Source organism: Phascolarctos cinereus, unplaced genomic scaffold, assembly GCF_003287225.1.
Source record: "Phascolarctos cinereus isolate Bilbo 61053 unplaced genomic scaffold, phaCin_HiC Scaffold_5;HRSCAF=322, whole genome shotgun sequence".
Classification (NCBI taxonomy): domain Eukaryota; kingdom Metazoa; phylum Chordata; class Mammalia; order Diprotodontia; family Phascolarctidae; genus Phascolarctos; species Phascolarctos cinereus.
The window spans coordinates 304,793,527-304,818,199 of NW_027555958.1; the positions used below are offsets into that span (position 1 = coordinate 304,793,527).

The 24,673-nt window shown below is 44.6% G+C and overlaps 3 protein-coding genes across 9 annotated transcripts in view; 2 read left to right on the forward strand and 1 right to left on the reverse strand.

The window, feature by feature from the left end:
• The window catches only part of NBR1 (NBR1 autophagy cargo receptor), a 32,752-nt gene extending 28,422 nt beyond the window's left edge, over positions 1-4,330 (forward strand). For all 5 annotated transcript variants that reach the window (XM_020972627.2, XM_078156060.1, XM_020972624.2 and 2 more), the window contains exons 21-22: positions 1,753-1,858; positions 2,503-4,330. In XM_020972627.2, coding sequence (XP_020828286.1) covers positions 1,753-1,858; positions 2,503-2,676 — 280 coding nt within the window. In that variant the 3' untranslated portion in view covers positions 2,677-4,330. The remainder of the gene's footprint in view (positions 1-1,752; positions 1,859-2,502) is intronic.
• A 97-nt stretch (positions 4,331-4,427) lies between these two features.
• TMEM106A (transmembrane protein 106A) lies at positions 4,428-16,865 on the forward strand. 3 transcript variants are annotated; one of them, XM_020972748.1, is made up of 9 exons: positions 4,428-4,533; positions 5,290-5,341; positions 5,802-6,026; positions 8,690-8,753; positions 12,805-12,958; positions 13,562-13,702; positions 13,818-13,861; positions 14,573-14,626; positions 15,223-16,865. In XM_020972748.1, the coding sequence occupies exons 3-9, from the start codon at positions 5,816-5,818 to the stop codon at positions 15,311-15,313; spliced, it is 759 nt and encodes a 252-aa protein (XP_020828407.1). In that variant the 5' UTR covers positions 4,428-4,533; positions 5,290-5,341; positions 5,802-5,815; the 3' UTR covers positions 15,314-16,865. The 3 variants fall into 3 exon arrangements, with proteins under 3 accessions (XP_020828407.1, XP_020828404.1, XP_020828406.1); XM_020972745.2 differs by having other exon boundaries at positions 15,083-15,316; XM_020972747.2 differs by lacking the exon at positions 5,290-5,341 and having other exon boundaries at positions 4,429-4,533; positions 15,083-15,316.
• A 591-nt stretch (positions 16,866-17,456) lies between these two features.
• Positions 17,457-24,585, reverse strand: CCDC200 (coiled-coil domain containing 200). The gene is made up of 4 exons (XM_020972562.2): positions 24,228-24,585; positions 22,806-23,358; positions 20,892-20,938; positions 17,457-17,642 (listed from the first exon to the last, which is right to left on the reverse strand). The coding sequence occupies exons 1-4, from the start codon at positions 24,303-24,305 to the stop codon at positions 17,616-17,618; spliced, it is 705 nt and encodes a 234-aa protein (XP_020828221.1). The 5' UTR covers positions 24,306-24,585; the 3' UTR covers positions 17,457-17,615.
• Positions 24,586-24,673: the final 88 nt, after the last annotated feature.

The following is a 24,673-nucleotide window of genomic DNA, read 5'->3' on the forward strand; positions in this document are numbered from 1 at the left end:
TTCCAGTGCAGCAAACTTCCCCAGATTCCCTCGTACCCCCTTACCTGCTCCTTCCTGCCTCTCACTGGCTTCTCTTCCTTTTCATAACATCTTAAGGCTTGTATACCACAAGATTTTGTCCTCATCCTCTTCACTGTGTGTGTGTGTATGTGTACACACATACATGTATGTATACACCTGTGTATGTGTATATATACTCTCAGCTGTCTTTTTTACATGCACAGTTTCAATTATCAGTCCTGTGCAGATAACTCCTACATTTATGTCTCCAGGCCTGACCCCCTACTGAGTTGCCTGTCCACATCTCCCCCTCCTTATGGGACATCTTGACTTTCATCTGTCATTAGCACCTCAAACTTAGTATCTTCACGGTTTAGCTTACCCCTAGAAACCTGTTCTTCATGTTTCTGTCTGTGATGTCACTATTCCCCCCAGCTCCCACATTTGAAATTGATGCCATCTTTGGCTCTTCTCTATTCCTTGAATCTGATTAGTTACCAAATCTTGCTGATTCAGTCTTTGAAATCTTTCTCAACTCTATCCTTTAATGTCTTATCCCACTGCCACTCTAGAGTATAGTATAGTCTTCATTGCCAACTACCTGGATTATAGCAGTAGTTTTATTGACAGTTTGTTTCTGGTTCTGTTATCTTTCCCCTGAAAACCATCTTTCACACTTATTTTCCTTATGTATAGATCTAATATGACTCTTGTGGTCAAAATTCTTCAGTGACTGGCTATTCAAGGCCCTCTACAATCTAGAGCTATAGCTGTTCTCTTCCAAGAGCTCAATCCTCATACCAGACTGAACTGCTTGTCATCTAAACATACCCTGCCCTTTCCTCTCACTGGGCCTTTACTTATATTTTTCTCTAAACCTGGAATGCCCTCCCTTTTTCCTTTTTCCAACTTACTGATTTTTTATTGGCCTTTTAAAATACAGCCAAAATACTACCTTTCTTTGTCATAATTCCATACTACTGTCCATACTAATTCTAGTTCTGTCCATAATTCCATTATTGAAATGTGGTTTTGGCTTTTTTTTTTTTGCAAGACAGTCAGGGTTAGGTGACTTGCTTAGGGTCACATAGCTAGTAAGGGTCAAGTGTCTGAGGTCACATTTGAACTCAGGTCCTCCTGATTCCAGGACTAGTTCTTTATTCACTCTGTCATATAGCTGCCCCTTAAAATGTGTTTTTTCAAAAGTTCTAGCACACTACTCTTTACACAGTAGATCCTTAAATATTTGTTGAATTGAATTCTCTTTGGGAATTCTGTTGGTCTGTTCTGTTGATTGACATTTCCACTGCTTTAGTATTAGAGTTGGCTTTCTCTTTGTAGAATACTGATTGAGAGATGTTTCTTTTGGATTAACTCAGAATAACTGCTGCTTGCCCTTCTTTCTCTCCTCCCCCTTTCCTTCCTGGTGTATACTTGGTGTCATAGGTGTGGGGTTACTAGCCTGTAGAATCAGATTTCTTTAGTACAGTATTTGTTCCTTGCAGCTGTGGAACTGAGTCCCCCTAAAGTTGAACCAGATTGTGAACTTGAAGAACAGATATGAAGATACCAAATTGGATTTTCTTTTTAAGGGCGTGTGTGTATGTGTGTGTGTGCGCACGCGCGCACAGTGGTGTTGTGTTTGAAGAAATCCTTTTTTTTTTGGAAGGAATCTATTTGGAGTACAGACTGTCTTATGGAATGGGTTTTGTTTTCTTTATCTGTTGGAGATAACTTGGTTTTCCTCCACAGGTACTACCATGGGAGTAGCATTACTGGAGGGCTGGTGAAGGGTGCTATGTCTTTTGCTGCCTCTGCCTACAAGGCCCTATTTGCAGGGCCACCAGTCACTGCTCAGGTCAGTGTGTATGTTATTTTCTTCAACTGTCGCCAGTGGATATATTGGCATTTGTCCCAATTCCATTGTAGAAAGCCATAAAGGCATCAGAAAGAGGTGTTCTTAAATAGTTCTTTATCCAGATCTTTGGATAGCTGTCCCATTTCCTTTGGTACATTTCCATCTCAGTCTCTCATTTTTTTCTTCTTTTCTGCCCCATAGTCATTACCTTGAAAGTATCTCTCCAAAACTCCTTCTTTTCTTCCCTCTGGCTCCTTAAAGAGTAACTGCCAATTCATATTTCTTTCTAAATTTTCCTTTCTTTTGAAATATTGAGAGACAGTACGCTGAGTATTGGACCTGGGGTCATAGGACCTGAGTGGTCCGCGTCTCCCACTTACTAGGTCATCTGAGCAGATCACCTAAACTCTCTGGGCCATAGTTTCTTCATCTAAAATGAGGGCACTGGACTAGATCAACTGTCTGTTTCTTCCCTATTGGCCCTGACCCCCCCAATTTTCATTGCTACACATGTAACTCAAAGGGGGCTTATGTTGCATTTTCAGAAGATGTTTTGAATGTGCTAGAGGTATGTAGAGAGTGTGTGAAGGAGGAAATGCTTGAATAAATTATAAAGGAGTGATTTTGTTATTGCTTGTGCACAGCCTCTAGTTTCTGAAGATCAGACAGCAGCCCTGATGGCCCACCTGTTTGAAATGGGGTTCTGCGACCGGCAGCTGAACCTGAGGCTGTTGAAGAAGCATAACCACAACATCCTGCAGGTTGTGACTGAATTACTGCAGATCAACAATAACGACTGGTACACACACCGCTATTGAGGAGCTGCCTTCGACTTGAGGGAACTGTTGTATTAAATAACTCAGCCTGCTGCTCAGAGATGACTTTATTCTGTTATTGGGGTGTGGGGTAGAAGGACCTTGCTTCCTTATTTTTTAACCTGAAGAGTCTGATATGTAGTTCATCGTTGCAACTTCATCATCTGCATCACAGTATTCTTTGGATGCAATCAAAGACCAGAACTTAAATTTTTACTTTAGACTGGATTAGTAGGAAGACAATTTAAAAATTGGTTTGGATTAATGACTCTTTCTTTCCCTACTATTTCTCCCTTTTAGAGAGCATTGAAGACAGTGGTTTGAACTTTATTTAGAACAAATGTTCTCCTTGTACTGAAGTTGAGTATGTTTGTTTGGTTTTGATATTTTTGTCTGGTTGGTTTTGATGTGTTGTGGTGTAATATGAAAGCCCCTGGGAAGAGAGGCTGCTATCAAGTTAGTCCCATACCTCCTTTAACTTTGGAAGGGCAGCCTCACCCCTGGCTGTTGAGATGACATCCAAGTCTGGTACTGCTACTACCACACAAAGTATACTTGATGAAGAAGAAAAACAGATAGCAGTGACTGGAAAGTCTGTTTTCCAAAGATTCCCAGTAACATATTAAAGAGTAACCACCTTCTTCATTCCTGGATTTTAGTGGCTTAAGAGATAGGAGGAGTTAATTCACCAGCACCTGCTGAGCAGCATCAATTGTAGTAATTTTACATACTTTTTTCTTTAAGCAAAAAAATTTTTAGGATAAAATATTTTGCTAACATAACTAGAAGGTGGGGGGAGGTCAGTTTTAATGAATACCTTTTCCTCTAATGATGATGGAGAGATCCTCTTATTTTTCGAGAGAGTAGGGGGAAAATAGGAATATTTTAAAGAGAGAGAGGCTTGGTCCTATATTAATTCCAATAGTTTGGGATGGGCAAATGAGAGTATGTGGCACAGGAGTACTTGTCTTTTAACAGAAACTGGTCAGAAGTAGCATTTGGGTCAATAAAATAAAAAGAAAAGCTGGTATACAAGTGGATTTTGCAGAGTGCGGGACAGTTCAGCAATGCAGTCTGTTCCGGGTGAAGTTAGAGGAAAGGTTTGGTTTTAACCCCATTTGGATAGAGGTAAAGTGTTTGGATTCCAGCTAGGTTTGGGTGTGGTCTGAGGTGGGAGAAAGAGGGTGTAATCTTGTAGGAACCTTACCGAAATATTCATGGTGAGGAGAAAGAAGAGTCCGCCCCTGCTGGGGTATTTGATTCAAGGAGGGAGGGATTGGTTGTTAAATAGTATTATTTACCTGGTTGGTATTTATAATTAACAGGATGATTATAATCAATCATTAGCCACGAATAAGGAAAAATTATTTACAGTATAACCCAGAATGCTATTAAATCAAGCTGTGGGATGCAGACTGTCTGGCCAGGAAGCCTGTTTTCTTATTTAAAACGTATTTTTATATAGGGGCTCCTAGGCAGAGGGCAGACGATCAGGGCACCTGGGACTTGCCATTTGAAGAAGGGCTTTTGGGCAACTCGGCCCCATACAGGCTTTACGGTGGGGGCCAGGTGGGCCCCCCAGGGGCTGGGCCACGCACCTCTGCAGCTGTAACGCTACCTGTTGTTGAAAAAGTCTAATAAAGATCGCTTAAACTCAGCCTGGTCTGGTTGATCCGAGGGCGGGGCGTGGGAGGAGGGGCGGGCCCGGGCGGGGGCGGGACGGAGCCTGGGACAAAGTCGCCTAGTCTGATTCGGGGTGGCCGCAGGGGGCGGGGCTCGCACTCCGGTCCTTGGGCTTCGGTCGGGGAGCGTCCGCTGGCCCCAGAGCAGGGAGTTCGGCGCTGCCTCCGCCGCCACCGGGTAAGGAGCTCGTAGGTCCCTCCAGGCGCCTTTCCCGAGCCCCGGCCCCACGGTGGGGCCAGGCTCCCTAGCTTTTACCCGTCTCCCAGCAGGTGGGCGATGGGTGCCTGGGGGCGTGTGGAGAGCGGCAGGGGGCGGGGCTGGAGACACCCCCTCCCCATGTGAAACTGCTAATTCGGCCAGGCCCACGCCGGCTGAGCCCGCTGCCCCCTGGGTGCACCGGTACGTCCCTGAACCGCGGCATCCCTGGCTCGGCGCGCGTGGCCTGGACCAGAAACCCCGCACAGGTGGCACCTCCACGTTCCCCCTGCTCCCACCCCGCTTAGCAAAACGGAGGCTTGGGGAGGGGGGCTGATCACAGACGCCGCACCCACCCCCTCCGGAAAGCAGAGGTCGGTTCCCTGCGGCCCCCACCCTCAGGGATCCTGGGGAGCCCGTCTGCCATCCCCAGCGGCCGCCTAGGCCTCTGCCTGCTCCCCCAAGTCTGTGACGTCTCAGCTTCCTCTAGGGAAGAACAGCTTTCGCTTTGGGCCTGGGTTTGCCGTCAGTTTTCAGTTTTTTCAACAACTGCCACTGGGTTCACCCACCAACTTTATCCCAAAGGAACAAAAGGAGTTCTCCAATCTCAGCCCCGCCCCAACCCCCCCGCATTTCTTTCCCTTCAAGAAATCAAACCTAACTTAGGTCTAGAAAGTCGCTGCTCTGTTTGTGTTTGTTTCTATGCATGAAAACAACTTCTGCTTTTGTTATTCTTAGAAAATGAAAGAAGTTGGAATGATGGGAGGTTTTTGAAACGAGAGAGACGACCGTATGTATAAACGAATCGTTTTCATTTACTTGCCAACTTTTATACAGGGCAGGAAGAAAAAAAGGTTAGATCCCTCTTTTCACCAAGAGGTGGGGAGTACAGGTGCAGAAAGTTGCACCCGACCATCAGGTGTCTTATGTTGGTTGGTTTTGCTTAATTGTTTTTCTTTTTACAAGAAAAGGCTCATTTCAGAAGGGTGCAGTTTATCCAGAAATTACATTTGCAAAACCAAAAAGCATCAACGAGACTTCAAAATAAAAAGGATGGAAATTAAAGTTTCACCTGTGTGAAACAGTAAGGGGATTGAAGGCGTTTGTGGCATTTTCTTACTTACCAATCTGGATAGAGAAGGGAGGAGGCTTTCAGGAAAATAGACAAAAAGCCAGGCAGCCTCTACAATCTTCTGGCTTAAGTTACAAGGACGAAAACTCATCATAAAACTTTGTTCTTTTCCCACAAGTGAAAATCTTCTTCATGATGGGTGAGACATTCTCCAGGTCTGGCTCTCAGGATGGTGAAAGCAAATCTATCCTGCCCCAGGACTCACCTGTTGGTAGTGAAGCCTCCAGTCAGTCTGTCATCAGTGGCGGCAACTCTGTTCTCTCCTGTGTGCCTTGTACAGGCTCAGCTGACTCAAGCTTTGTGACCTGCCCCACCTGCCAGGGGACGGGGGAGATCCCAAGTGGTGAGTTTTTCCCTTGCCTGAGCTTGTAACTTACCCTGTAAACCAATAAGAGCTTTCATAGAGCAAGCTGGACCTGAGTCTGGGTCCCTGTAGGTGTCCTGTGTCCATAGTTGGCCCTAACTTTTGGCTATCCATTCTTCATGGACAAGTAGATTCTGATGAGATTGCCCAAGCTGTAATCAGGGGGTTTTGTGCCTGGGGAGATGAAGGAAGGGGAAGATAAGAGACAGCTGTTACCTTGAGTGTTGCTCTGATTTCAGGAGAGACTCATGCTTTGAGATACTAGTGCTGCTCTTTAAATTTTAGTGCCCTAAATTAGTGAAGCATTTATTTTAAATTAATTGATTTTAGTTTCACTTCCACAAGATTTTGAGTTCCAAATTTTCTTCCCCATCCCTTCCCCCTCCCCACCCCAAGATGACTTGCATTCTGAATACCTCTTTTTCTGATCTGCCCTCCCTTCTATCACCCCTCTCCACTTCTCTTATCCCCTTCCCCTTCTGTTTTCCCGTAGGGCAGGATAGATTTCTATACCCCATTGCCTATGTATCTTATTTCCCAGTTGCATATAAGAATTTTTAAGATTTGTTTTTAAAATTTTGGGCTCCAGATTCTCTCCCTCCCTCCCCATCCACCCTCATTGAGAAGGCAAGCAACTAGATACAGGTTACACGTGTGTAGTCATGCAAGTGAAGCATTTATTTAAGCACTAGAAGGACCAGAATGTAAGAATAACTCGAAAGACCAACCTTCATGAATTGATAATAGGACAAAGATTTTTATTTCAAAGTAAAATTGTGATATCTACTTATAATTATCTTTAAAGTACATTTGCACAAAAAGAAAGAAAAAAATTTATCAAATATGTTTCTCTCTCAATTGACTCGCCTGATCCTTATGTGCTAGGCATTGTGCTAGAGACACAGATAAAAATGAAATAAATAGTCTCTGCCCTGAAGGAGCTTACATGGAGGAAAGGGGAAGAAATGTATACATATAAAAGTAGATACAAAATAGGCTTAATTTTTCTGGCAGACACTAGCATCTTGGTGCATCAGGAAAGGCCTCATGTAGTAGGTGATGACTGAGCTGACCTTTGAAGGGAACTGGATTCTGTGAGGCAGAAATAAGGAGGAGTGAATGAATTCCACTCATGATGGGACAGCAGAGGCAGGAGGTAGAATTGGGTGTGACGGATGCCAAGAAAGCCAATGTGGTTGGAGTGAAGAGTATATGAAGGGAAGATATATGCACTAATCTTGAAATGAAGTTTGGAGCGAAGTTGTGAATAGTCAAACATGAGTTTATACTGGATCCTAGAGAAGCCACTGGAGCTTATTATCTCAGTGCTTAGCACAGTGGCTGGTACGTAGCAGGCATTTAATAAATGATTACACATTATTGAGTTAGGAGAGTTATATGGTCAGACCTGTACTTTAGGCCTATCCCTTTGGCAGTTGTGTGGAGGAGAGGGATTGGAGGAGAGGCAGGGAGGCCAATTAGTAGGCTTTTTGCCGTAGCTCAGGCAAGAAGAGGTGATGAGGCCTGAACAAGGAGAATAACCGTATGAACAGAGACAAGGGAGATGGAGTCAAGATTTGGAGACAGAATCCACAAGACCTGAGCATTCATTGGAAGTGTGGAGTGAAGGAGAGTAAAGAGTGTAGGATGACTTGCATGGTTGCAAACCTGGGTGACAGCAAGGACAGTGGTACCCTTGACAGAAATAGAAGAGAGTTTGGGAAAGGGGTGGGTTTGGGGGTCAAAGATAATGAGTTTATCTTGACTCTGCTTACACCATAGCATGAGTTTCCAGGGGTGCATCCCAAAGTCTATTCTCCATCTGCCCTTAGAGGGTAAAATTATCCACATCTATGGCAAAGCTAACCCTTCAACCTGGAAAGAAGGAGGATAGATGATTTTTTTTACACTACGCAGAGAAATTGAAGGACTTTATAATAAATCAGAGTTCTTAACCTGGAACCCATGAATTGTTTTTTTTTCTTCCCTAATTGTTTAATAACCATATTTCAATATAATTTGTTTCCCTTGTAATCTTTTATATTTTACTTTATGCATGTAAAAACATTGTTCTGGGAAGAGGTCCATAGGTCTACATCAAGACTGCCAAACGAGGCCATGACACAAAAAAGGTTAAGAACCCATCTAGTTTGGGGTCTTTCCAGTAAACTCGAAGGCAAAGTCATTCTCTGAGGAGAATGGAAGTTTAGAATCCTTGTCAGGTTGGGTGATAGAGAAATCTCTTGTCTACTCTCTATCTTAAAGTTCCTTCTAGCTCCGTATTCTATCATCCTGTGGCTTAGAGGGATCTTTTCACAATGCAATTTGTTGAAAAAACTCATTTTGTCAGAGTAGAGCCAAGCTGTTGACTTTCAAGAGTTCCCTGGGACCCAAATTGTGCTGTAGGCTGAAGGTGGAATTGTCCTGCCCTTTTGTTATGTGGAATTGTGGAGGTTTCCTGAGGAGCTGGGATGTGAGGATTAGAATTAGTTATTTCCCAAGACCCCTTCCTACTACCTTTTTCTTTTTAAAAAATTTATTTAATTTTTAATTTATGGAATAAAATAAACATTTCCATAATACAGCATAATAAAAAAAAAGGTGATTGCACATGAAACTGCTACCTTTTTCTGTCTCTGCAGAGCTGGAAAAGCAGCTGGTGGCACTCATTCCATATGGGGACCAGAGGCTGAAGCCCAGGAGAACGTAAGTGCCCCCTGTTATTCATTCCACAGACTTTCACAAAGCCCCTCCTGTGTTACAAGGCTCTGTGCTGGGTGCTGAGTTGGTGTAGGAAATGAATGAGATATGATCCCTGTCTTCTAGATGCTTACAGTCTACTGTGGGAGATATACTCAAAATGGAATATGATATTAGTGAATTATATCTACAAAGAAGGCATGACAAAAGTTTAAGAGGAGGGAAATAGCTGACATTTTGAACTGATTTTTTTCTTTTTTTTTTTTTAAGGCAATTGGGGTTAAGTGACTTGCCCAGGGTCACACAGCTAGTACATGTCAAGTGTTTGGTCTGAGGTTGGATTTGAACTCAGGTCCTCCTGACTTCAGGGCTGGTGCTCTATCCACTGTGCCACCTAGCTGCCCCTTGAACTGATTTTTTAAAATTAAATTTTATTTGGTTCCATTTTAAGTTCCAAACAGTCTCCTTCCCTTCCTCCCTCACCCTGCACTAGAGAAGGCCACAATTTAAAACACACACATGTATGTATATGTATATATGTATAACATATGTAAAACCATACTATGCATACTTTTGTTTATCAGTTCTTTTCCTCAAGGTAGGTAGCATCTTCCATCATAGATCCTTTGTCATTGATTTGAGTGTTTATATACTCAGAATACTAAGAATAACTTAATTGTTCATGGTTATTCTTCAGATAATATTGCTGTTACCATATACAACATCTTGGTTCTTCTCATTTCGCTGTTCATTAGTTCCTGCAGATCTTTCCATCTTTTTCTAAAATCAGCCTGCTCATCATTTCTTACAGTGAACTGATTTTTGAAGGCAGTGTTAGGCCTACAAAAGATGGAGAGAGAAAGCTTGGACTGTTATAGGCATAGGGAGTATGAGGTCAGCAGAGTCACGGAGGTGGGAAAATGGGTGTGTTTGGGTAGTAGGTCTGCCTGTCGTATGAGGGGAGGTGGAAATGGCAAACTGGAACCAGGTTGGAAAACCTCAAATGCCAGGTTTTTGTTTCTGAGAGTGGGATGAGGGTGGGGGGACTCAGACAGGATTTCTTTGGTGTGGAGAGCTCTAGCTACTAGTGCCAGTCACATAGCCAGTGTCCTAGGAGAGACTTGAACGCCGAGTCTTCCCGAAGCTATGTGTTCATCTGTAACGTTTATGATGGTAATAATAAGGATGACGATGATGGCTTACATAGCACTTCCCATATGTTATCACATCTGGTCCTCACAGCAGCCCTGGAGGAGAGGTGGTATTGTTATCATCCCTATCTTACAAATGAAGACACTGAGGCAGAGTGAGATTAAATGACTCGTCCAGAGTCTCGCCACTCATAAGCGTGTGAGGCTGGACTTGAACCCAGGCCTAACTCCCAACTCTAGAACTCCATGCAGCATTTAGCACAGTGCCTAGCACATAGTAGGTGCTCAGTAAATGATTTTTTGACCCAACCATCCACTGTGCCACCTGGCTGCCTCTCCACCATATGAGTGCCAGGTTAAGGGTAGATAATGGGGAGTCTTTGAAGGCTTTTTGAGCCAGGGCTGTGACATAATCAGGGCTGTGCCCGTCTTGGACCCTGCTGCTCTCACTTTGGGGCAGTATCTCCAAAGACTCAGTGGTCTGTTCTCTCTCCTCCAACTCAAATCCATACTTCTCAGAGGACACTGCTTAAGATAGACCTTGACACATAGAGGGTTCCAGATGTTGAGGGTGACCCTCTGTAAAAACAGATCAGTACTCTCTGAAGTTCTTCTTAACCCTGTCCCTACTTTTAGGCAGTTCAGTAAAGATAGTATAGGGCAGCTAAGTGGTACAGTGGATAGAGGGCCAAGCCTGGAGTCAGGAAGACCTGAGTTCAAATCCTACCTTAGACACTTCCAAGTTATGTGATCCTGGGCAAGTCACTTCACCCTGTCTGCCTCAGTTTCCTCATCTGTAAAATGAGCTGGAGAAGGAAACACCAAACCCCTCCAGTATCTTTGCCAAGAAAACCCCAAGCTGGGTCACAAAGAGTTGTACACAACTGAACAACAAAAGAGATAGTTGTAGGCCTTTCCTGTTCTGAAAGACTTCCCTGGAGGCAAACACTCCGGCTACTTCCATCTAGTTACCACCTAATCCCTGTCCTTTCTATAGTCATTGAAACTTGATTGTTTTGTTGGCCATGGAGATGGACAACAGATGCTTATTCTTCCTTTGGAGGCAGTTGTTAAGCCTTGCCCCGTGATGCTGCTAATCGTGCCCCACTGGACATTCATCCCGTTGCAGTCCAGGCCAGTTGTCTCGAGTGGCGTTGGTAGCTGGACTGCTTCAGCGCTGCAGAGATCCTTTCTGACCCTTGTTCCTGCAGCAGGCACTATGGGCAGACCAGGGCTTTTTATAGGATGCCGGTGAGGCAAGCTCTCTTTGTTTTTTTTTTTTTTGAAGGAATTATTTTAAGTTACTCCCAGCAACAGCAGAAATATAAGTTTGTCATAATGTAAACATGAATACGTAACTAGTTTGCAGACTGCAGTACTTGCTTAGACTAGCGTCATTCATCACAAACCTTTAAGGGCCTTCACCGGAGATGGTGAACTAATTTGCCAAATGAGAGATATTTTTGGATGTGACGTGTGGGAATTTGTTTCGTTTGACTATATTTATGTGATACAAAGGTTCATTCTGTCTTTTCTTTCCTCCCTCTTCTCTTTCCTTGGTAGGTGGTAGGAGAAAAATGCTTGATAAACAGGGAAGGAAAAGATATCAGAATTTTTTTAAATTCCTTTTGAACTTAAATACAAAAGGACAAAAAAAAAACCCAAACCAAAAAACCATTTACATGTACAGCATAACACAAAAAGAAGATTCAATATGAAACCATGAATCTCCATTTCACACTGCTTACTTAAAAAAAAAACAAAACTATGTAATAAATACTGCACATTGTTCTCAAAACTACCCTGTTTTTCTGTACTTCCTTCTAAGTTTTTTTTTTTGTTCTCTGCTGTGTACTTTTTTTTTTCCCCTCCTTCTCTCCACATCCTGCACTAAAGAAGGCCGCCATTAAATACAGGTAGGGGTGTGTGTGTGTGTGTGTGTGTGTGTAAAACCATACTACACATGCTTCTATTTATCAATTCTTTTTCTCGAGGTAGATAGCATCTTCCTTCATAGGTCCTTTGCGGCTGATTTAAGTATTTATAATATTCAGAATAACTGAGTCATTCAGAGCTATTCTTTGAACAACATTGCTATTACCATATACCACATTCTTTGTTTCTGCTCATTTCTGTCTTCATTATTTTCTGCAAGTCTTTCCATGTTTTTCTAAAATCAAACAGCCCAGCCCATCATTTCTTACAGCACAGTAGTATTCTATCATAATCATATACCACAACTTGCGTAGTCATTCCCGAGTCGATGAACATCCCCATAATTTCTAGTTCTTTGTTACTACAAAGAGAGCTGCTATAAGGATTTTGGGACTTTTAAGTTCTTTTCCTTTTTCCCCAGATCACCTTGGGAAACAGACCTAATAGTGGTATTGCTGGGTCAAGGGTATACACAGCTTTGGACGTAATTCCAGATTGCTCTCCAGAATGGTTAGATCAGCCCACAGTTCTACCAGTAGTGTATTAGTGTCCCAATTTTTCTGCACCCTCTCCAACATTTGTCATTTTCACCTGTCATTTTAGCCAATCAGAGAGGTATTGGATGGTATCTCAGACATAAGAATTTTTAAAGGGCGCTGGACTAGGGATACAGAGATGAAAAATGACAGTGCCTGCCCTCAAGGAGCTTACAGTCTAGCATTTGGGTACACTTTGCCAGGCCCTCACACTGAAGCATGAGAAGCTTTAGTCTCTTTTCTGTTTGTATCCCTGGTGCTTAGCATACTGCCTGGCACAGTCAAGGTGTCTAACATGCTTGTTTGACTGGGAAATCATTTTGGTTGTAGTGAAACTGACCTCAGCAGTGATCCTAAAACTGGAAAGACCCCCCCCCCCTTCTCACAGGCTTCTTATGTTCTCTCCCCGACTTCCTCACCTTGCTTTCTCTACAGGAAGCTGTACGTTTCCCTGGCTGTGTTCACCTGCCTGCTGATGTCAACCCTCATCTTCTTCTTTCTGTTCCCCCGCTCCATCGTGGTACAGCCAGCTGGGCTAAGTTCTTCTGTGGTAGCTCTTACTGATGATGTCATCCTCCTCAATGTGACGGTATGTTCTATCTGGGTATCCTCTGGTTAACTGATTTTTTTCCAGCCTGCTGTTCAGTACTGTCACTCTGGGTCAAGGTGGGGCTGGTCAAGTCATTGACCCTAATCCTCTGGTCAGCAAGTCCCTTTAGGTGAGGATTGAGAACTTGTTGAAAAGGCAAAACTCAGATTTGTATCGGAGTGGAGGAAAGGGCATGTTGTGAATTGTAATCAGGGAAGGTAGGGAATCCCAAAGGCCTAGAGAGAACACATGACCAGTGAAAGTGGGTCATGAAACGGTTTTGCCTTTTAGGGAAAGCAGCCATGATCTTTAGACCATTTAGTGGCTTAAGAGAGTTTCTTATGGATTCCCCACTTATGGGGTCCCTGTACAGCTTGAGAACTGACATTTAAGGGTGTCAGACTGCAGGGTTATTAAACCGTTTGCATTCAGACAGAATCTGGCTCCAGTCCTCATCTGCCATGGGGATGGTTGGTTGGCCTCATCTCTCTCTCTCTCTCTTCTCTCTCTCTCTCTCTCTCTCTCTCTCTCTCTCTCTCTCTCTCTCTCTGTGTCTCTGTCTCTGTCTCTCTCTGTCTCTCACTCTCTCATTTTCTTCTTTAGAATGTCCTCAACATTACCAACAACAACTACTACCCCATCACTGTAACCCGGCTCAACATCGAGGTACTCCACTTGTCACTTGTCGTGGGGCACATGGAAGAAAGCAACCTTTGGCACATTGGCCCTTTGAGCAGTGAACAGGTGACTCTCATCCCCTGCTATCATCCCTTGAGTTGGCTAACCCTGCCCACCAGGTGTGTTGTGGGCAAAGGTAGAGCATGATAGCTGTGGCTGACAGTACGCGTTTCATTGGCAGATATTCTATGAAGTCACCAGCAAGATAGCTGATGAAAACACACGGTGAGTATTACAAAAAAAAACAAACAAACAAAAACCCTCAAAACTTTTTCCCCTTACCCAGAAAAATGAGTTAACCATTAGAAAGCATTCTAAGGGACAGTTTCCAAATGGAACTGGGCTTCGAGTAGTATTAAAAAAAATAACCTAAATTTTTTTAACTCTGGGTACTTTAGGAACTATTAAGCAGTTGTTTGTCCATGAATTTGCACCCGATCTGTGGCAGAGCCTTCTGAGCTCATATTGGTCTGATTAGCCTGGTTGGACACCCTGTACCTTAACCCTGAAATTATGACGTCATTTTGGTCCTCTTCAGGCATGAAGTTCAACAAGCAGAAGCGATTCAGGAAGACTGTCCTTGGGGAAGGATGCTGGTGTAGGCTGAAGGGTGTTGTGCAGATGTTTTTAGGGTACCTGGTAGAAAGGCCTGGGGGAGGGGGAGGTTGGTATTACAAAGTCAGTTTCAAAATATTAGAGCTGGGGATGACATAAGATGGGAGCAAACACAGACATCCCCTGCCTCCAAGAGCCCTCCCACATCTGCCTACCAGTGTCTTCTTGGCTGGTGGTGGCAGGTTAATATAGCATATGGTACAAAGGGGAAGTGGTCTGAAGACTTGAGAGGCTAGGGATGCACCCATATCCTCTCCTTACAAGACACGCTTGCTACTATAAATAATAACCAGGGCATGTGTCTGTGTGTTAATCTCTCAGCAACATCTGTACCTGGGGGAAAATCAAAGTCCATAATGTACTTCAGCACATACAGTAAGTATGTTTTGGGGCAAGAGCTTTGCCTCACTTTCCCTTCTGCACCCCCTCACCCCCACCCTGCCACCTCCTGTTCTTTTTAGTCCCATTTTACAGATAGAAAACTTTCTGGCAGGGAAGGATTTGGGGCATAGTGGGAGGGACGACTGTTGTGATTTTGTAATGCCCTTTGGATTAGAAGACCCCAGCTCTCTTTTCAGGCCTTAATTTTGCTCTTAAGATATATGCGTACATCTTCCCAGAGGCCCAGTGGTTTATTGGAAGCTAGAATGGGGGAGGTGGAGTTGTTGCCATCCCATGGTTCCCCTGAGAGCCCCGGGTTGGTTGGCAGAGTGCCCTGAATGGCAATGAGAGCACAAGTTAGGGGGAGGTGGCCTCAGAAGGCCTCTTGGCCTTCTTGGAGGTGAAAGACTTCCTGCCCAACGGGGCCATAATGGCCTGTTTCCTCTCCAGGGGCACCCTGACCTGCTCCTACCTGAGCCATATAGAGCAACTGGCTTTCCAAAGCTACGACTACGTGGATTGTAGGGGGAATACATCACTCCCTCACTCACTGGTCCCTCACCCACCATGATGTTGCCTGCTGTCCACAGCTCCCTGATCTCCTGCCTTCCTGTTATTGCTTTCATCTGCCAAAGGACTGGATTCCACTGGTTATTTATTCCTTTATTTTTTGGTCCATGAGTGAAGAACCCAGCTTTGTTCTTCTTTCCTCACCCCCTGGATTGCCTGTGGAAACAAGGTCCTGGCAGTACCAGGAGCTGCCAACAGTGATTCTAACCTGTCTCAAGGGCCTCTCACCAGACCAAATAGTACCCAGGAGAAAAGGCTGGCCTAAGATATTCTCCAAGTCAGGGTCTCTGTTCCAGTGGCAACTCCTTATCCTGCTCCCCTACAGGAAAACACAGAGGCTTCCTGTTCTTCACACACTTCCATGGTTTTGTTTTTTTAAACCAAAATTCTACACTGAATGAAGACACAGTGATGATTGGGTTCTTAGCTGTCTGTGGAGACAGCTGTGGTTTAATGTGACTTTTTTTTTCTTTTTTCTTTTTAGCAAGTGCACTTTCAATTTGCTCCTTCCTGCTAAATGAGAGGAAGGGCTTTGGGATCTAATATGCCTCAGACTGTGGAGAGTTAGGGAGCCCCTCTTCTTTGTGGTGGAATTGTGGGCCTATTCAAAAATCTTGATGATGGATCTTGGGAAAAGTAAAAGATGGGAAATACAGTTACACATTGGTAGTTACCCTGGGCCTGTATCTGCTGGATTGCCTCATTTAAGAGACCCTATGAGTTTTCTTCCTGTTAACACCTGCCAGTTGTTCCTGGAGCATGTGGCTAGAAACTTCAGAGCACTGAATCATGTAAGAGGATTAAAATGGCAGTACAGCCAGGGCCTGCATTTCCCTTAGTACTTTGTACGCTGCCAACAAAGTGGGCGAGTCGGCCAGGCTGCTGTAACTCTGAGGGGGGCAGTCCAGAGGTATTCTACACAGGCCATTGGTTCCTAACTGCCCAGTATGCCTCACTTAAGAGTTCTCTCTCTGTTTTTGCTTCAGCTAACACTCCTCTCCTGCTTTGTAAAAATTGCCATATTCAATTCCTCTGAAGCCAGTGTTGAGTCAGTCATGAAGCCTCAGGGACAAGGGCTCCCCTGGGATTTCCACAAAGTACAGGGAAGGCATGACCTTTATAGCTTTTGAACCAATGCTGAAGCCGCTTTCAAAATATAAAAGGAAGACAAGCAAGCAGGCAGGTCTGTGGTGTCTCCTTGGTGGTTTTATCTCAGTTCTGTTTGAAAGGCTAACCTCAGTGGTAGAGATAGGGGTTTTACTGCCACTGACTAGCCTTGACCTGTTACCTGAACCTTCAAAGGAGAGGAAGGGTGTCATGGTTTGGGTTTTTTTTGTTTTATTTTTTGTTTGTCTTTTTTGGAGGGGAGGAGGGATGGGTGGATCCAGCTTCAAAATGGATTTGTCACATCATGAGGCAGGACACAAGGCGCTGTTGAAGACAATCTCTCTTCTCAGGAATATCTGAGTTGGTCCTTACCTCATGTCAGGGCTTCCCCAGACTCTTCAGGGATGATCTTTTCCAGAGACTTTTTGACATATGAAGTTAGGGGATGGGGGGAGTAGGGGGAGAGGGATTTATCCTCACCCTTTCCTTCTTTCTGTTATGAAGTGTGAACTAAACTGAAGCCTAAAATAAATCGCCAAGACTGGCCTGTAAGTCAGGGTAGTTTCTGTGTTGATTTCTTGGCCTGGGGTGGGGAGTTGGGGGGAAAGCTATTGACACACTTCAGGCCAGGTGAGAGCTTACTGAGGCTCACCTCCAGGGCCAGCAGGCCTATCTGTTCCAGCTCAGATGCTGACCTAAGGCAGAGCAGCTTTTCAGAGGAGTGCCACTGACCTGTATGTAAACAGGCTCTTGTCCTTCATCCCCCTAGTGCCTTTGGACTAGGAGAGGAAAAGATGCCAGTACAATTCCACTGTCTCCCTCTCCCTACCCCACTGCATAGCTCAAAAAAAAAAAAAACCCAACCAACAAGTCACCTGCTGGCCCAGTTCAACAATCTGCCCAGGATTCTTGTGAGAAAAATATTATGTAAACCTTAGAGTGCCATTTGAAGGTTAAGAAGTTAGGATGAGACTCTAGGCATGTACCGGTGGTGGCAAACTGGGGGATGGTTTGAGGACCACCCGACAAGGCTCCCAGAGGCCTACTTCTCTTGTTTGGTTTTGTTTGTGGATGGGAGGGAGCGGCATCCCAAACTCCCATCCAGTTCTCCTCCCCACTGCCCCATGTACATGTAGCAAGAGTCTCCTTTGTCATTCCAAGAACAATTTCTTTATTGATGCGTGGTGTTATCCTCAGTGTTGGGGAAAAGATTTGTTAAGGGAAAGTTTTAGATGCCAACTTCGTTGATTACTGATTGGTTCTCATCTCCTGATGAACAACAGTATGAGGCTGGGTCCTCTCTTCACTACCACTGCTGGACATACTCCATAGCCTGAGGGAGGGGGCAAGCAAAAGTTAGGTACTTACTGAGCTCGATGGAGGGCTAGACTGTTTTAGCATGGAGTCAGGAAGACCCAAGTTGGAATCCTGCCTCAGACACTACTGATGAGCTCTGTGATCCTGGAAAAGTTCATCTTTATTTCTACCTCAATTCCCTCATCTATAAAATGGATTAAATAGTAGCACCTAATCACTGGGTTTATCTCTTGTTTGCCGCAGTTTCCTCATCTGGAAAATGAGCTAGAGAAGGAAATGGCAAACCATTCCAATATCTTTGCCAAGAAAACCCCAAAACAGGGTGTCGGAGAGTTGGACACGACTGAAAAAACAACTTGATGACAATCCTGGGTTCAAATGAGCCAATAATTGTAAAGCACTCAGTCCAGTGCCTGACATGTAGTAAATGCTATATAAATGCTAGCTATTATCATCAAATAAGGGGATAGACATCAAGTGCTTTACAGACCTTCAGGGGCCCTTCACAGCATTGTGCTAGGCACCAAAGGATAAAGGCATATAAGAAGATTAGGCAGGGCAGCTAGGTGGCTCAGTGGATAGATCATTAACCCTGGAGTCAGGAGGACTTGAGTTCAAATCCAGCCTCAGACCAGACACTTGACACTTACTAGCTGTGTGACCCTGGGCAAGTCACTTAACCCCGATGGCCTCACCAAAAAAGAAAAAAAAAAGATTAGGCAACAACCTAATCTGTATCTTGAAGGAGCTTAAAATCTGTTTCCTCTCATCCTTTCTTCCCTTCCTGTCTCTAAAAAAGAGGGGCCCTCCCTTTGGAAAATGTATCCTTCCACCTGTTTTCTTCCCGTGTTCTCATATTTTTGTCTAGTATTTCAAATAATTAATTATCGCATTCTTTTGCATCCAGTTCTTTAGTTTTTCCCTCTTGAGCCACTATGTGTTCCTTTCCTCCCACCCACCAATTTGTCCAGCTGTCACTTGCCTTGAACCTTCTTTGTAGCTACATCTCCTTTCTAGACTTTGGTGGTAAGGAGTTGTCTATATGCTCTAACCTCCCTTTTCCTCACCACTCACATTGCCTTGCAATCAGGCACCAATAAAAAATATATACATATGTACTTAATATCTTGTTTTTACATCACTTCTTCCCTCTCCCTCACCCAGAAAGCCATCTTTTATAATAGAGAATTTTTAAAAGTGAGGGGGGGAGGGGAAACAATTCAGCAAAACTAATTATCACACCAACTGAGTATTATGTGTGGTATTCCACATCTTTCAAAGTGGGGGTGGGGTGGGGTGCATCTTTATCTTTCTTCTTCAGGGCCAAGTTTGCTCATGATAATTACACATTTTTTATAGAGGTGGGGCATTTCATCAGGCCTCATCTACTTTGTTCTTTCTGCCATATTCAACTCTTTGATCACTCCTCAAAACCTGGAACACTTCCCTTGAATTCTTCCAATTCTCCATCTGTAGGCAATTAATCCCTACCTTTTGTTGTAATCTCCACCTACAAGCTTAAATTAAATCCATATGATTCTGGGACCAACCTGACTCAGGGACCAACCCTAGGGGCAGGGTGTAATTAATTAGGTAATTAGAATTAGAAGATGCCATCAAATCCAGCTCCACTACTCACTGTCAGTGTGACTTTGGGTAAGTAGAGGCAATCTGCTGGAGATGGGAGAGGACAGGATCATGGGTATATACATATGTAGAGGGGCCGGTCTTGGAGAAGAGCCTCCACTCTCCTCCCTTGGCAATCTGTTTGAATCTGGATCACAGCTAGAAGGGGCCTTAAAAGCCATTTAGTCCTATACTCCACATTTATTACCACTCCCCTGGCTAACATTTAACTCTCCCTGAATGACTCCAAAAATCTCCAGTTCTTGCTGCTTCTGCTGAGCCTCCGTCCTGCCCTGTTCAACGAACAGTTGGACATTTCCATCAGGATGTCCTGTTATCATTTCCAATGTATCTAAAACTTAACTAGTCATCTTTTTGCCCAAATTAACTTTCTTCATACTCCCCATTTTCTTTTCCTTCCCATCCCTTCTTCCCTCTCTTTCCCTTCCTCTCTCCCTCCCTTCTCCCTCCTTTTCTCTCCCTCTCCTTTCCTCTCTCCTTCCCTTCTACCTTCCCTTCTTCCCTTCCTCCCTCTTTCCCTTCTCTCTCTCCTTCTTTTCCTTCCTTTCTTCCTCCCTTTCTTCCTTCCTTCCTCTTTCTCTCTTCTCCCTCCCTTCCTCCTCTCTCCCTCCCTTCCTCCTCTCTCCCTTCCTTCCTTCCTCTCTCCCTCTCTCCTTCTCTCCCTCCCTCCCTTTCTCTCCTTTCCCTCTTTCCTTTCTACCTTCTTCCCTTCCTCCCATACTTCCTTTTTTCCTTCCCTCCCTCCCTTTCTTCCTCCTTTCCTCCTTTTCTTCTTTTCTTTCTTCCTTCCTACCATCTTTCTTTTTTCTCTCCTCTCTTTTCTCTCCTCTCTTTTCTCTCTTCCCTTCTCTCTCTCTCTCTCTCTCTCTCTCTCTCTCTCTCTCTCTCTCTCTCTCTCTCTCTCTCTCTCTCTCTCTCTCTCGGCGTGCTAACCCTCTCCCCTTCTTCCTTCCTTCCCTTCCCTCCCTCCTCATACTTATTTCTTTTCATCTCCATGACATCTTTTGTAAATACCCAGCCCTTGGTGTCTTCCTCCTTTGAACCCCTATAATACTTACCATCTTACTTACTGCTCATGGGGTACTTAGTGTCTACCTCGTGCATCAGTGTTCACCTTTCTTTTGTAGCTCTTCTGCGTTTCTGAGACTATAAGCCTTCTGAGGGCCTTTTTCCTCTGTATATTCCTAGTGTCTGCTAGGATGGTGCCTTACACATAGAACATGCTCAGTAACTCTTTGATGGTGATGATTTGAGGACCATTGCAAAGAACTCCCCTCCCTTGTCATAGCAAAGTGACAGGTGATAGAGCCAGGTGCTCCAGAGAGGGGATTGTAATTTGAGCTACTCATGGATGAGAAGTGTATGCATTGTCACTTGTCCTTTCTCTCCCCTTACAACTTCACACTTTCCTAGCATCATAGATTTAGAGGTGGAAGGGATCCTAGAGGTGGGTCATCTAGTCTAATGCCCTTGTTTATAGGTGAAGGAACTGGGGCCCAGAGAGGTTGAATGATCTGCCCAGGGTCACACAAATCATAGCGGTAGAGTGCAGATTTGAACTCCAAATCCAGCACTCTTCACAATTCATTCTCACACTCATTCTCTGTCCCGTTCTTACCGTGTATCTCTTTCCACGTTTGGGATGGCGAAGAGTGTCTGGGGCATCTGATAGTGGGGGTTGAAATGAGATAGAAAGCATAAGTTATTGTCTACATAGAGTCATTCATTTATTCAATGATGTATGGTTGCTACTGTTGCTAGCTGTAGAAGGAGGGCTAGCTGACCTGTACGATTTTTTACTCCAAATCCCATAGTACTGTATGTAAGGAACTGGTAAAGATAGTTACTTAAGACACAGTTCATCTGCTTCATAGAATTCACACACAAATCATCAATAACTATTAATAATAGTAATAGCTAATCAGCATTAATTTAGAATGGGCTCATTGCTAGAGTTGGCCACCTAGTGACAATTGTTTTAGTAATTCATCCCATCAGATACTAAGGCTTAGAAGGACTAGAGTCCTTATTTTCATGCAACGAGCACTCATTAAGCACCTACTATGTACCAGGTTCTGGAATGGATGAAGGGGAAATAAAGACTAGACAAAAATCACCCCTGCTGTCAAAGAGCTAACAACATTCTAACGGGAAGGAGAAGGGAGAAAACAAACATTTACACACATAAAAAATATAAAATATATACAAAGTCAGTACCAAGTAGTTGTGGGGAAAGGGTACTGGCAACTGAGGGGATTAGGAAAAGCCTTGTGTAGGGGATGGCTTGAGTTTTGAAGGAAAAGAAAGATTTTGAAGAGGCAGAGGTAAGGAGGGAGTACACTTCAGACATAGAGGGAGAGCTCATGCAAAGGCACTATGTGAGGGAGTAACCACAGATGAGGTCATAGAATCATCAAGTATGAAAGTCCCAGGAAAAGAAGCCAAGGGATTCAGGAAAGGTTCTTAGGAAGGGTTGGCACTTGAAGGTGCAGTCTATTTCAACAGTAAGGACAGAGAGGTCTTCTAGGCTTAGGGAATGGGGTGAACAAAGAAATGGATGGAGATAGGAAAGCCATAAATGAGTTAGGAGGGAAGAGGAGTAGCAAAGCAAGGAAAGTAGTGTGAACTAAGGCTAGAAAGTGAAGGTCCCAGGTCATAGGGCCTTGAATTCCAGGCTGAGACTTTAGATTTTGGTTAGTAGCAAATGAGAAGCCTACCGGAGGATTTGGTCAGAGTAGAGATAAAATGGAATCAGGAAGATTCTAACAGCAGTTCATAGGATGAGTGGAGGAGATGAGTTTAGAGGCTGATGCTATAGAGGCTGGGTCTAGAATCAGCAGAAATAGAAAGGAGAGGACAAATGAAGATGATCACAGAGTATCTGACACTTGATTGGATATAGAGTGAAAGGGCAGAACCGAGGAGACTGAATTTCCAAGTCTGGGTGTGAATTTCCTAGGAAATTCTCAAAGAACTCTTAGATCAGCTCCCACTCTAAACTGTTTTTTGTCCTAATATAGTGTTGCTTTGTCTAACTACTTTCCCTGCCATCTAAACATCTCCCCAAACTCTCTGTATTCCTTCTCTCTCCTCCCTAAATCCAGGGTTCTTTCCCCCAGGGTGCCTAGTTTGTATTTATTTCTCCATCTACACATTGCTTCCTCTCCAATAGAATGGAGATTTCTTGAGGACAAGGACTGTTCTGTTGTTTCTGTTGCATCTCCCTTTGCTTAGCATAAGCACCTGGCAATCAGTAAACAGATATTTAAGTTCCTACTATGTGCTAAGTAGGAGGGATAAAAAGAAAGGTGCTCAAGGAGCTCCCTGTCTACACAGTAGGTGCTTGAGAAACAATTGATAAGCAGTGATTTTTCATCTTTCAGGTCCTACAGGCAGATACAAACACTTAGGATGGGCATGTCTGTCTAGAGGCTAGGGAGTTGAGTAACTTAATCTTCCCTAGGGCCTGAACCCCTCTGCCCAGCCTAACTCCCAGCCCCCACACCCCCAACTCCAAGGACAGTTCACTTACTGTGTCTGGGCTCTTGGGAGTGATGAGCAGCTTGCTGGTAACCCAAGGTATGAATTTTGTGATGGTGGTGACCAGTATGGTGTCCAGTGTGACCTTGGTCTTTGCTCTGGCGCTGGCTCTTGCTCTGTTCCCGGTCCCGGATCTGGCTCTTGGTGTGGCGCTGGCTTTTGCTCTGGCATAGGTCCCGGTCTCGGTTCCGGTCCCGACTCTTGCTCTGGCCCAAGTCCTGGACTTCATCCTGCTCCTCGTCCTGTTCTTCATCCTGGACGTGGCTCCTGCTCTGATGGTGGCCCTGACCTTGGAAGTGACACTGGCATTGGCACATGCAGTGGCCCACCGTCGGGAGTTCAGGAAACACGTAGCCGCCTCTTGAGTCTTCTGGAGATTCTCCAGTGATGTACGCCCCCAGGTTCCGATGGGAGGTCTCCGGGCTCCTGTCGCCATACACGTATTCGCGCTCAGGGCTCAGAGAGTGATACCGCTGATAGGGTTCAAGCCCCATGCAGTATCTTTGTTCCTCCAGGTCATTCTCTATCTTTTTGTTCTTCATTTCCTGGGATGTCCCAGAGACCTGGCTTCAGCACCCAGTACCTCACTTTCCATAGCCAGGACTGTGCTGATGGTGAGTGGGGTGACTAAGCAACCTCCTCCAGCCCCAGCTAATGCTACCATTCCAGGGTCCTCCTGAGCTCCCAGAGAGGGGTGGAGAGGGGTGGGTTAGAATAGGGAGGTGGGAGAGGGGATGAGCTAGTAAGGAAAATAACTTTCAGCAGTGAGTATAATTTAAAAGCTCACAATCCCAGAGCTTAACTTCCCTTAGTACTTACCAAGGGTGGGAAACCTGTGGCCTGGAGGCCACATGTGGCCTTCTAGGTCCTTGGCCTTGTGTGGCCTTTTGACTGAGTCCAAGTTTTACAGAACAAATCCTTTTATTAAGGGGATTTGTTCTATGAAGTTTGGATTCAGTTAAAGGTCTGCACTCGAGGACTTAGAAGGCCACATGCGGCCTTGAGGCTGAAGGTTCCTCATCCCTGACCTAACCTATGGTCTGGATCACATCATAACCAGCTGAGTCAACAAAGATAATCAGGGAGAGGAAAATCCAGGAGGAAACCCCAATGCAATTCAGTAAACATTTATTAAGCACCTATAGCATGCAAGGCATCATGCTCCCAATGAACTGGCTTCTCCCCTCTCCCTGTTTCTGCCCCATCCCCAATGTGGAAATTCATTGCTGAGAAGCAATTAGTAGGGCCCCCTTCCCCAGCCATTCCCAACTATGTGTACTTTCCCCCTTCTGATAGTTAAATCTCTTCCAAATCCGTAACTCAGCTACCCTGCTGCCTTTGGGATATTAAAGATACCTGGGGAAGAGATTAAAGGAGAGAGATACTCAGGCGGTCCAGGTTTCCCTTAACCTACCTGTTGAAGCTGGTAGTGTCTTCTCCGGTCTAGAGCCATCTGTCTTCTCCGGGCTTCCCAGTGATAAGCACTGGCCATGGTGTTGGAATTTGGGGAAGGAAAGAAGAAAGGAGAGGAAGGTAAGGAAAAGAGGAAAGTGGAGGGGAAAGGAGAAGGGAGAAGGGGAGGAGAGGAAGGGGGGGGAAGGTGGGGAGGGGGAGGGAGAGATGGGAAAGGAATGGAGGACAAAAGAAGAAGGGAAAAAAGGGGAAGGGAAAGGAAGAGGAAGGAAGGTTAGGGAAAAGGAAGGGAAAGGAAAAAAAGGGGAAGGGATGGGAGAGAGAAGAAAAGTCACCACTTTTTCCACCACACTGGCCCCTCCTCCATTAAAAAAAAAAACCTGTTCAGGCTGGCCTGTAACCAGAGACACCTCACAATGTAAACTGCTGTCAGGGCAACTGGGATAG

Bases quoted from the DNA above. Each gene is read 5' to 3' on its own strand.
- TMEM106A (XM_020972745.2), top strand. From the start codon at position 5,816: ATGATGGGTGAGACATTCTCCAGGTCTGGCTCTCAGGATGGTGAAAGC. The intron at 13,703-13,817 runs GTGACTCTCATC...TTTCATTGGCAG, and splicing joins GCCCTTTGAGCAGTGAACAG to ATATTCTATGAAGTCACCAG. The intron at 13,862-14,572 runs GTGAGTATTACA...TTAATCTCTCAG, and splicing joins ATAGCTGATGAAAACACACG to CAACATCTGTACCTGGGGGA.
- CCDC200 (XM_020972562.2), bottom strand. From the start codon at position 24,305: ATGGCCAGTGCTTATCACTGGGAAGCCCGGAGAAGACAGATGGCTCTA. The intron at 23,359-24,227 runs GTAGGTTAAGGG...GGGACATCCCAG, and splicing joins GACACTACCAGCTTCAACAG to GAAATGAAGAACAAAAAGAT. The intron at 17,643-20,891 runs GTAAGAACGGGA...CCCCTCCCTCAG, and splicing joins AACGTGGAAAGAGATACACG to GCTATGGAGTATGTCCAGCA.